The sequence below is a fragment of the Cupressus sempervirens genome, chromosome 4 (genome assembly GCF_028749045.1).
Source record: "Cupressus sempervirens isolate cs-2001-9-10 chromosome 4, ASM2874904v1, whole genome shotgun sequence".
NCBI lineage: Eukaryota > Viridiplantae > Streptophyta > Pinopsida > Cupressales > Cupressaceae > Cupressus > Cupressus sempervirens.
Window position 1 is genome coordinate 29,783,324 of NC_143121.1, and position 12,899 is coordinate 29,796,222.

At 37.8% G+C, this 12,899-nt stretch overlaps 1 protein-coding gene across 3 annotated transcripts in view; it reads left to right on the forward strand.

Annotated features, from left to right (window-relative positions):
* The first annotated feature begins 223 nt into the window (after positions 1 to 223).
* The window catches only part of LOC149559793 (lipid phosphate phosphatase epsilon 2, chloroplastic-like), a 101,021-nt gene continuing 88,345 nt past the window's right edge, over positions 224 to 12,899 (forward strand). Inside the window, exons 1-2 of one of the 3 annotated variants that reach the window (XM_089824294.1) lie at positions 224 to 370; positions 530 to 940. In XM_089824294.1, the coding sequence (XP_089680420.1) occupies positions 581 to 940 (360 nt within the window). In that variant the 5' untranslated portion in view covers positions 224 to 370; positions 530 to 580. Of the gene's footprint in view, positions 941 to 12,899 lie in introns of all 3 variants that reach the window. The other 2 variants (XM_089824295.1, XM_089824293.1) reach the window with 2 other exon arrangements.

The following is a 12,899-nucleotide window of genomic DNA, read 5'->3' on the forward strand; positions in this document are numbered from 1 at the left end:
ATCACTATTTTCTATAATTCTTCAATGTCACCAACTTACAATTCATTTGGAGTCTTAATAAGTAAGAAATGTTAAAATGTCTATATGTCTACAAATTTCTCCCCAAACCAACAATTATCATATGTAATGGTGACTTGCACCATACAATTTATTTTGGAAATTTTTTTTTCGAGGTACATTAAAAGTGAGATGCCAATTTTTAACTTTTGTCATAGATACTTGGCCCTTGATTTGTCTCAAATAGAGCCTGACAATGCTAACCGCGCGTATATCCTCCCGCTCCCCCATGTTAGGCAGGGATTCGAGCTGCACGCAGCCCTGGTTCTATATATCAAATCTATGATATCCTTTTCAAAAATATATTCGACAGGTAGGGTTGCCCGTCCAATGAGTTTGTCGTCTCTTCGATACATTATGAGTCCAGCTTTCAGTCGGTTAACTGTAATTGTTTTTCTTTTTCAATATATTTCTTCAGTTTCCCTAGTCCGTCTTCTTCATTGAGAAAATCTCTCTCTTTAAAACTTTTTAGAATACATCTTTGCACGGTTTCCCTGAAGCAGCAGGGTGTTTGGCTCTATCAATGGCAGTACCAATACCCACGACACCAACTGCAACAATACCCGCTTGTAAGCACATTGCCACTTCATATTTATTTCGAACACCCAAGAACAATACCAGTGCCTCATTGCAGTGTTTTGATTTCAATTCCAAATTGAATTGTTGCTCTGCCAGACTTCATTTTAATGTCTCTATTCAATCTCTGCCTTCAACAAATTCTCATTTGGAAAAATCTAATATCAGTTCTGCCAAGGGATACAGTAAAAACAGCAGAAGAAGCGTGAGAAAAGATTTAGCCATGGAAACTCAAACAATGATTGGAAATGGGTCAGCCAACGGAGAAACAATTCTGAGAACGGTTGCACGTATTCTGGACAGATCAGTTAATTCCCCTGCTCTTTCTATAATTTGTGTTTTGTTAATTCAATTCATTTATGCTGGGTGTTTACCATGGTAGTCAATGTTGTAGTTCTATATGGAATCACTTTTTCTAATTCAGTAGCACTAGTAGAAAATCAGGCTCGGTTGGTATTCTTCAATGGTGGTTTTGTGTACTGCTTTACCTGCTTTTCTTATAGTCAATAAATCTCTCCCCAAAAGAAATGCTTATATATAGTCTCACACACAAAAGATATGTTCATATAACCATACGCTACCTAGAATAAGCAATCTATAATTCTTTGGTACCGTTATATTTTCAGTCAGAAATTAGGTTTATGAGTTCTTTTCATCAATTTTTGTATCATATTTCAGAATCCATCAGCAGAATAAATTATTAGCTTGATGAAAGATCATAAATTATATTCAAAATATTGGTAATAAAAGCTCTTACCAAATTTTCTTGACACACAATGTATAGCCCTACTTTAGAATTCCAAGAGCATTTTTTTTTCCTCTCTAAGTGTTTGAGATAAGGGGTAGCTTTTTAAGGCCCACAGCTGTATCAGTCCTACATTCACAGCTTTTATGTGTGCATATCGTATGAGTTCCCTTGTTTGTTCATAATTTCATCAGCTGCTCTTTTTATCATACCAAGATTTTAATGCATTCGCTTTCTTTATGTTGTACTTGTACCCACATTGGTTTCGCCTCTATTGTAAGGATTGAATGCGAAAAAGAAAACAGCAGATGAAAAAGAATAGACGAGAGAAAACACAACACAAAATTTATCCCTGTTCACCACAAATGTAGCTACGTCCAAACTGAGCAGAGTATTGTATTATATTGAGAAAAGTTAATTACAATGATGCAGCAACAACATATATATAGATATTGATTACATAAAGAGTCTTCGAATTGAAGTCACACAATTAGAGGGAAAGCTAATTGTGATTGTTGGCCTTCCCATTAACAAACTCCCACCCGAAGGACAACCAATGCTGCAACTGATCACCCAATACCCTGCTAATAGCTGCTTTACCTTTTTTTCACAAGCCCAAGAGAAGTCTTGGCACATTCAAACTTCTCTTTGGCTACAACCTTTGTGAAAATATCTGCCAGATTGATCTTTGTGTCAATCTTTACAACTTTGAGCTTGCCTTCTTCAACTACACGACGAACAAAGTGAGCATGCACATCAATGTGCTTAGAGTGACACTGTGATGAATGATTGAGCCATGAAAATGGCACTATGACTATCACAAAACAAAGTGTAGTCGCTTTGCTGAACTTTCAAGTTACCAAGCAATTGCTGAAGCCAAATCATTTCCCTTGCACCTTCGGAAAGAGCTAAATACTTGGCCTCAGCAGAAGAAAGAGCAATGCAATGTTGCAACCTTGAAGCCCAACTAATGGGAACTCCAACAAACATGAAGTTATAACCAGTGGTAGACCTTCATTTATCCAAATCTTCAGCAAGACCAGAATCAATGTAACCTTGCAGCTAAACCTTATTACCTCCAAAACATAACGCATAATCTGAAGTGCCTTTTAGATATCTTAGTATCCATTTAACTGCTTCCCAATGAGCTTTCCTGGGATTGCTCACGAATCTGCTCACAACTCCCACTGCACGAGCAATGTCGGGGCATGTAGAAACCATGGCATACATAATGATACCAATTACAGATTTATAAGGAATTCTATCCATGAATTCATTTTCTTCTTGTGTTTTTGGGCACAATTCAGAGCTTAAACGGAAGTGATCAGCAAGAGGAAGAGGAGCAACTTTTGCGTTAGCCATGCCAAACCTCTCAACAACTTTATCAATATATTGTTTTTCAGAGAGTGTGATTTCCCTCTTTTTTCTATCTCTTGTGATTGTCATGCCAAGGATCTTCTTAGCTGCCCCTAAGTCTTTCATGGAAAACTTTCTTGCCAAATTCTCATTTAATTCATGAATTATTTTCTTACTTGTGCCAACTACTAACATATCATCAACATAAAGAAGAAGAATGACGAACTCACCATCAGAAAGTTTCTTGAAGTAGACACATGGATCTGATTCGCATCTTGTGAAATTGTGTTCAACCATGAAGTGATCAAATTTTATATACCATTATCTTAGGGCTTGTTTGAGCACATGCAAGCTGCGATTTAGTTTGCAATAGAGATGCTCTTGCCCTTTCTTGACGAATTCTTGAGGCTGCTTCATATACAATTCCTCTTCTACATCACCATGTAAGAATGTGGTCTTGACATCGAGCTGCTCGAATTCAAGATCCCATGCAGTAGTTGATCCTAAAACAATTTGGATAGTTATCATCTTGACAACCGGTGAGAAGATCTCATTGAAGTCTATCCCCTTTTCTTGATCAAATCCCTTTACCACTAATCTGGCCTTGAAGCGTTTTCTTCCTTCCTTTTCTTCTTTTATCTGGTATACCCACTTGTTCTTTAGTGGTCTTCGATTTGGTGGAAGAGTAACCAAATCCCAAGTTCAATTCTTGATTAGAGAATCCAACTCCTCATACATTGCGGCCTGCCATTGATTACTGTTTGAGTCCTTGAGAGCAGCTTTATAAGTTGCTGGTTTTGAGAATTCCAAAACCAGTAATGAAGGCTCTTCAGCAAACAATAGCTCATAATCAGAAAATTTTGCTGGAAGTCATCTTTCTCTAGTGGACCTCCTCAATCCTTGAGCTTTTTCTTCATGTTCCCCTATTTTGTGAATAGCAGTGCTCTTAGAACTGGCATCAAACTTATTTTTATCAGACCCTGATCTTTTCATATCACATAACTCATGAGCACTTCATTTAGAAAAGATGCACCGTGTCCTCTGTGTATAGGAATTATGAAATTTTTGACCTATATCATGACCTGCGATGTGATTTTGCCTATTATCTCTTGATAGGACTATAGAAATTTCATTACAATCAAAGGGTCCTAACATATTTTCTTGAGGATGTGTTTCAGCTATATTGTGCATCCTCTGTTCATCCCGATTATTGAAAGATGGTAGTGATTGACCCATACGGGTTATAGAACCCTTATCTGCATTGTCTTTGTTTGGAGTTTGGAAAGAAGTGCGAATTTGACCATCACTATTTGCCGATGATGGATGAAATTCCCCAAACATTTGACCATGAGACAGATTGTACGTTCCTTCAGCAAGGCGCTCCTTGTCATATGCGCCATCTTTATTCACCATGGTGCCTTTCATCACACACAGTGGACTGTTTTGATTGTAACTTACCATAATTTGTGGCCTTCGAGAAATGGTGCTAGGCTGTGATAGAGATATTGGATTTTCTGCAATGTGAAGAGGACTGAAATAACTACATCTTGCTTGTGATGCACCAATAACAGGGGAAGTCCCATCATGGGCTGCTTGGTTATAGGAACCGAGATTGCTAGAGACAGCTTCTAACATCCACTAATAGTTTCTTTTGGAGTAATTGCAACATAGTTTATTACTGCCATCGTGACAAACATGGGATGGTATAGCTGAGTATCGTGCATCATCAATAACATTTTCTGCTTCATTGTGATTGTGAAGAACTGGTGTGAGATGCCGAACATCAGACTATATAAAATATGCCTCATTCATAGTGTCATTATTTGGAGGCATTCTTTCTTGAGAATGTTTTGACCAGTTTTTATTACTGTCATTGTCTGTGTTATCAGACTCAATAGTTTGAGACAAAGAAGGAATCGGAGCTAAAACAGAGGTTGGACTGTATGAGATTGTATTAGGAACTAGCTGTAGGTTCGTTCCAATAGTCATTTGTGCATAGATTGGCACATATTCTTGTTCTGAGATTTCTTGTGTTTGCAAAGCTGGATATGTTCTCATTGAAAACAATATCTTTACTTTGAATAACCTTCGTCTCAATTGGATCCCAAATTCTGAATCCAAAATTGGTCCTCTCCATAACCAACAAAAATTCCCTTTTGTGATTTTAAATCCAGCTTAGTTCTTTTTCTTTGGGCACATGTACATAGGCGTCACACCCAAAGACCTGAAGATGTGAGTATGAAACTCTTCTTCCTTGCTATTCCTCTTCTGGAATTCCGAAATTCAAACCTGGAAGGACTTCAATTTATTAGATATATAGCTATATTACATGCTTCAGCCCAAAACTCTTTGCCCGAACCTGCATTTGAAAGCATACACCGAGCTTTCTCAAGTATAGTTCTATTCAGTCTTTTCGCTATCCCATTTTCTTGAGGGATGTAAGGAACAACCTTCACCCTTCGAATACTATCAAACTCCAGCAAACAAAATTCACCTCCATTATCCATTTTCAAACATGTAATCTTGTGACCTCTTTGGTTTTCACAAAATTTATCCCTGTTCACCACAAATGTAGCTACGTCCAAACTGAGCAGAGTATTGTATTATATTGAGAAAAGTTAATTACAATGATGCAGCAACAACATATATATAGATATTGATTACATAAAGAGTCTTCGAATTGAAGTCACACAATTAGAGGGAAAGCTAATTGTGATTGTTGGCCTTCCCATTAACAAACTCCCACCCGAAGGACAACCAATGCTGCAACTGATCACCCAATACCCTGCTAATAGCTGCTTTACCTTTTTTTCACAAGCCCAAGAGAAGTCTTGGCACATTCAAACTTCTCTTTGGCTACAACCTTTGTGAAAATATCTGCCAGATTGATCTTTGTGTCAATCTTTACAACTTTGAGCTTGCCTTCTTCAACTACACGACGAACAAAGTGAGCATGCACATCAATGTGCTTAGAGTGACACTGTGATGAATGATTGAGCCATGAAAATGGCACTATGACTATCACAAAACAAAGTGTAGTCGCTTTGCTGAACTTTCAAGTTACCAAGCAATTGCTGAAGCCAAATCATTTCCCTTGCACCTTCGGAAAGAGCTAAATACTTGGCCTCAGCAGAAGAAAGAGCAATGCAATGTTGCAACCTTGAAGCCCAACTAATGGGAACTCCAACAAACATGAAGTTATAACCAGTGGTAGACCTTCATTTATCCAAATCTTCAGCAAGACCAGAATCAATGTAACCTTGCAGCTAAACCTTATTACCTCCAAAACATAACGCATAATCTGAAGTGCCTTTTAGATATCTTAGTATCCATTTAACTGCTTCCCAATGAGCTTTCCTGGGATTGCTCACGAATCTGCTCACAACTCCCACTGCACGAGCAATGTCGGGGCATGTAGAAACCATGGCATACATAATGATACCAATTACAGATTTATAAGGAATTCTATCCATGAATTCATTTTCTTCTTGTGTTTTTGGGCACAATTCAGAGCTTAAACGGAAGTGATCAGCAAGAGGAAGAGGAGCAACTTTTGCGTTAGCCATGCCAAACCTCTCAACAACTTTATCAATATATTGTTTTTCAGAGAGTGTGATTTCCCTCTTTTTTCTATCTCTTGTGATTGTCATGCCAAGGATCTTCTTAGCTGCCCCTAAGTCTTTCATGGAAAACTTTCTTGCCAAATTCTCATTTAATTCATGAATTATTTTCTTACTTGTGCCAACTACTAACATATCATCAACATAAAGAAGAAGAATGACGAACTCACCATCAGAAAGTTTCTTGAAGTAGACACATGGATCTGATTCGCATCTTGTGAAATTGTGTTCAACCATGAAGTGATCAAATTTTATATACCATTATCTTAGGGCTTGTTTGAGCACATGCAAGCTGCGATTTAGTTTGCAATAGAGATGCTCTTGCCCTTTCTTGACGAATTCTTGAGGCTGCTTCATATACAATTCCTCTTCTACATCACCATGTAAGAATGTGGTCTTGACATCGAGCTGCTCGAATTCAAGATCCCATGCAGTAGTTGATCCTAAAACAATTTGGATAGTTATCATCTTGACAACCGGTGAGAAGATCTCATTGAAGTCTATCCCCTTTTCTTGATCAAATCCCTTTACCACTAATCTGGCCTTGAAGCGTTTTCTTCCTTCCTTTTCTTCTTTTATCTGGTATACCCACTTGTTCTTTAGTGGTCTTCGATTTGGTGGAAGAGTAACCAAATCCCAAGTTCAATTCTTGATTAGAGAATCCAACTCCTCATACATTGCGGCCTGCCATTGATTACTGTTTGAGTCCTTGAGAGCAGCTTTATAAGTTGCTGGTTTTGAGAATTCCAAAACCAGTAATGAAGGCTCTTCAGCAAACAATAGCTCATAATCAGAAAATTTTGCTGGAAGTCATCTTTCTCTAGTGGACCTCCTCAATCCTTGAGCTTTTTCTTCATGTTCCCCTATTTTGTGAATAGCAGTGCTCTTAGAACTGGCATCAAACTTATTTTTATCAGACCCTGATCTTTTCATATCACATAACTCATGAGCACTTCATTTAGAAAAGATGCACCGTGTCCTCTGTGTATAGGAATTATGAAATTTTTGACCTATATCATGACCTGCGATGTGATTTTGCCTATTATCTCTTGATAGGACTATAGAAATTTCATTACAATCAAAGGGTCCTAACATATTTTCTTGAGGATGTGTTTCAGCTATATTGTGCATCCTCTGTTCATCCCGATTATTGAAAGATGGTAGTGATTGACCCATACGGGTTATAGAACCCTTATCTGCATTGTCTTTGTTTGGAGTTTGGAAAGAAGTGCGAATTTGACCATCACTATTTGCCGATGATGGATGAAATTCCCCAAACATTTGACCATGAGACAGATTGTACGTTCCTTCAGCAAGGCGCTCCTTGTCATATGCGCCATCTTTATTCACCATGGTGCCTTTCATCACACACAGTGGACTGTTTTGATTGTAACTTACCATAATTTGTGGCCTTCGAGAAATGGTGCTAGGCTGTGATAGAGATATTGGATTTTCTGCAATGTGAAGAGGACTGAAATAACTACATCTTGCTTGTGATGCACCAATAACAGGGGAAGTCCCATCATGGGCTGCTTGGTTATAGGAACCGAGATTGCTAGAGACAGCTTCTAACATCCACTAATAGTTTCTTTTGGAGTAATTGCAACATAGTTTATTACTGCCATCGTGACAAACATGGGATGGTATAGCTGAGTATCGTGCATCATCAATAACATTTTCTGCTTCATTGTGATTGTGAAGAACTGGTGTGAGATGCCGAACATCAGACTATATAAAATATGCCTCATTCATAGTGTCATTATTTGGAGGCATTCTTTCTTGAGAATGTTTTGACCAGTTTTTATTACTGTCATTGTCTGTGTTATCAGACTCAATAGTTTGAGACAAAGAAGGAATCGGAGCTAAAACAGAGGTTGGACTGTATGAGATTGTATTAGGAACTAGCTGTAGGTTCGTTCCAATAGTCATTTGTGCATAGATTGGCACATATTCTTGTTCTGAGATTTCTTGTGTTTGCAAAGCTGGATATGTTCTCATTGAAAACAATATCTTTACTTTGAATAACCTTCGTCTCAATTGGATCCCAAATTCTGAATCCAAAATTGGTCCTCTCCATAACCAACAAAAATTCCCTTTTGTGATTTTAAATCCAGCTTAGTTCTTTTTCTTTGGGCACATGTACATAGGCGTCACACCCAAAGACCTGAAGATGTGAGTATGAAACTCTTCTTCCTTGCTATTCCTCTTCTGGAATTCCGAAATTCAAACCTGGAAGGACTTCAATTTATTAGATATATAGCTATATTACATGCTTCAGCCCAAAACTCTTTGCCCGAACCTGCATTTGAAAGCATACACCGAGCTTTCTCAAGTATAGTTCTATTCAGTCTTTTCGCTATCCCATTTTCTTGAGGGATGTAAGGAACAACCTTCACCCTTCGAATACTATCAAACTCCAGCAAACAAAATTCACCTCCATTATCCATTTTCAAACATGTAATCTTGTGACCTCTTTGGTTTTCAACAAGAGCTTTGGAAACTTTGAATTTAGAAAACAGCCATCATATATATCCAAACTTTCCTAGTACAATCATCAAGGAAAGTAGCAAAATATCTTTCACCTCCTAAAGAATTTACCTCGGTAGGACCAAAGACATCCTAGTGCACAAGTTCCAATGGTTTTGTCTTCATGTCGTCCCCATCTTTCAAGAAGCTGACCCACTTTTGTTTGCCGTAAAGACAATGTTCACAAAACTCCAAATTTGTTGATTGGAGATCTGGTAGTTGATCCCTCTTGAGCATTACCACAAGTCCTTTCCTGCTTATGCGGCCTAATCTTTGATGCCAGAGTGCCACATCGCTGCCCACAACAGTCATAGCAGCACCTACTTCGGTAGGTCTTTCAAAAAGATATAAACTACCGCCTTTATTGCCCTTGACAATAATTATAGAACCTGTAATGTTTCAATCCCCAGTTGAGGACGTGCTTCCTTTGTATACCTAATTTCGTCCCCATCAAGTAGTTGGAAGGTAGTGTACGAAGGGAGGGAGCAAGTGAAGGAAGTGTACAGTGTTTGTTAAGTTGACCATATAATGCAAATGAGCTGGCCGTTTATTGTCTTAGGCTTTGACAGTTCGATGTTGTATGTGGCCGTATGGTGGTATGAAGGGTTATCGTACGGTATGGAAAGTAGGCCGTACGGTGATGGGAGGGAGGTCGTATGGTGATGGGAAAGTGGTCGTATGGTGAGGGGGAAAGAGGTCGTACGATATGCATGAGGGGAGTCGTACAACATTGGATTGAAGGTGTACGATGGATGATGATATAGTCGTACTGTTTGGGAGGTGCACTGTGCTAGAATAGAAGGTAGGAGTTGTATGTACGGTGAGTGTAGCAAGTGGAAAAGCTTGAGGGAGTTCGCCAATGATGAAAGATATGTGACAAAATTCGGTGACGCCAACACAGTGAATTATATACGATATATTAAACACAGACAACTTGGTACACAAGAGAGAGAGAGAGAGAGAGAGAGAGAGAGAGAGAGAGAGAGAGAGAGAGAGAGATCACGGATATATGCAATTAATCTTTGAATAGTTATTATATTTGCAAACAAAGATGGTGCACGGATTTGCCAGATCCGAGCTAGTAATGTAGAGACAAAATAGGGTGAGGGTTGAATCCCATCGAAACCGAAAAGCCAATTAGGGAAGATCTTTCACTTCCGAAATGACGAACATTCTAGAATTCCAATAGGAATTCGCAATACAAAGAAATAATCCAAATTGCATACCTACTACTACCTACATGCCGTGTTTAAATACCCTTTGAAGAAACTTCTCGATGGTTTACAAAGATAGCCGACAGCCATTCCTATGGAAACAATTAAATAAAAATGGGTCTGCGATATACTAAATCAATCGAAACCACAAATACAAATATTATTAACTTGGGCCCCATATTAATTAATTAAAGTAACCAATTAAAAGTCCTTTTGTTATATTATTTAAATTTTTGGACCAGTTAATTAATTAATTAAATTAAATTATTACATTAAAATTTGGGGACATGACAAAACCTTTAGTGACTTTCCAAGAATCCGGATGAAAGAATGGGTGGTATCCTTGTGCAAAAAGCTGACTAACAGAAATCAAATTTCTCCTCAATTTGGGAACATGATGAACATTCTTTAGCAACCATTGGTTTCCTCCTTCTAGTTGTAGCATAATGTCACCTTTACCATCTCACAAGACTATTGTCTCCAATGAATACTTCTCCAAATTGTCCTTCATGATAGTTTGTAAAACAATCCATACAAGAAGTTGCATGAAAAGAGGCTCCAGAATCTATCGCCCAAGAATCTGATTTGGTTTCACTTATTGTAAGAATTACCTTCTCTTGTGCCTTCTTGTAAGCTCGACAATTTTGCTTTGAGTAGCCAGGCTTACCACAAAACCAACACTCTCCATTCCTACCTCTTGATTTTGATCTATTGGGTGATTTAGATTTCCTTTGATTGTAATTGTTACCTCTATGATGGCTTTTTCCCCATGTCTCGGTGCTGACCATGGTGAGAGCATCACTGAATGAGGAGTCTTCGTTACTTCTTTTCATATCTTCACTAAGTAAAGTGGCCACAACTTCATCATAGACTAGCTGGCTCTTTGCGGAATTTGAAGTGCTAACTGTTGTAACTATGGCATCCCAACTATCTAGTAAGGAACACAACAAGATGATAGCTTTAGATTCATCATCTTGAGTCATACCAAACGAGGTTGTTTGACATAATAAGGTGTTCGAATCATCTATATGATTTGACATCGCAGTCCCTTCATTTTTAGCTTGTAGAGCTTCTTCGTAATAAAGGTTTTATTTGCAGCCAATGCTGTCTGATACATGTGTTGAAGTTTATCCCAAACTTCCTTTGTTGTCTTTTCATTCAATACATTGAACAAGACGTTTTGAGATAATGAAAGAAAAATTGATGCCTTCACCTTCTCATTAGTTTTTTCCCAATTTTCATCTATCATAGCAGCTGGTTTCTTGGCTTTTCCTTCAATTGCAACTGACAAGTCTTGCTTAATTGGCAAATAACGCATCTGCACTTTCCACAAGCTGAAGTTCTTGCCTGCGAATTTCTCTATTTTCACATCCTCCATCTTTTTGGAAATTCAACACAGATTTCCAATTTGCACAACCTGTGCTCTGATATCAATTGTAAGGATTGAATGCGAAAAAGAAAACAACAGATGAAAAAGAATAGATGAGAGAAAACACAACACAAAATTTATCTTGGTTCACCACAAAAGTGGCTACGTTCAAATTGGGCAGAGTATTGTATTATATTGAGAAAAGTTATTTACAATGATGCAGCAACAATATATATATATATATATATATATATATATATATACACACATACATACATACATACATACATACATATAATGAGTCTTTGAATTGAAGAGTCATACAATTGGAGGGAAAGCCAACTGTGACTGTTGGCTTTTGTAAGCACACTTTCATCATCTGAGTTTTTAAACTTTGCAAATTGGTCCTGTGGGGAAATTGTTTCAATATCTTGTTGGTTTTTGTTACTAACAATGCCTTTGTGAGGTTTGATCTGCTGCGAAGAGGCAGCATCCCGATATTGTGTTGAACTCGAACTTGAACCACAGTTTTCAAGTTCAAGTTCAAGTTTGAAGATTCATTGGTTTGGGAGTTCAAGTTCAAAGGTTCGGAGCTTGAAGGCTCAACATCTACAATACAAGGATGCAGATTCAGAAGTTCAATAGTTCAGAAAGATGAAACAAGTTTATGTTCAAAATCTAGATTCATCAGAGGCATAGCATTAAAAGTTCAAGGTTTGAAGTATAAAGCCAAGTTCGGAGGTTCAGATGCATGGTTCAAAATTGCAAGTTTGTAAATACAAGTTCAAATTCAGTGATTTGAAGTTCAATGAATGAAATGCAGAAGCAAAGTTCTAGATTCAGAATTGAATATGCAAATCACTTTTCCAAAGTGCAAGATCACACTTCCTAAAATAATCAAGGGCATTTAATTAGTCATTCCAAACATAAATGCTCACTCCAAATACCTTGTTCATAGAGCAATGAGAAAGAAGTTAAAGCTTGTTGGTGAATGTGATTACTCATTTTGTTATCACAAAGCACAAGTTCCCAAGTTTCCACTTGATGGAAGTTTTGATTTTAAATCCAAATTGAGTATTTTTGTTAATATTGATTTTGGAGGAAGATTCAGTCAGCATCATAAGCATGTTGGAATCTGATAGTGATCACAGAAGAAGAATTGATAGGGCTTTGGATGATGAGTATTGCTTTGAGGATATGGCAACTCAAGTTGTAGATGATCTGACATGAAAGAAGTTGTCATTCACAGAGTCTATTAATATAGTTTACTACGAGTATAACAGAGATGTGGAAGAGGAAGGGTCAGAAGATGCCGTGGCTAGCATGATGGAAGACACTGTCGCTGTAAAAGCTAATCCCATTATTGTAAAAAGGTTGTTGCAGCCCAGAGAATAGGCATGCATATTGTCCAAGAAGTGGGTCAAGAAGTCCAATTG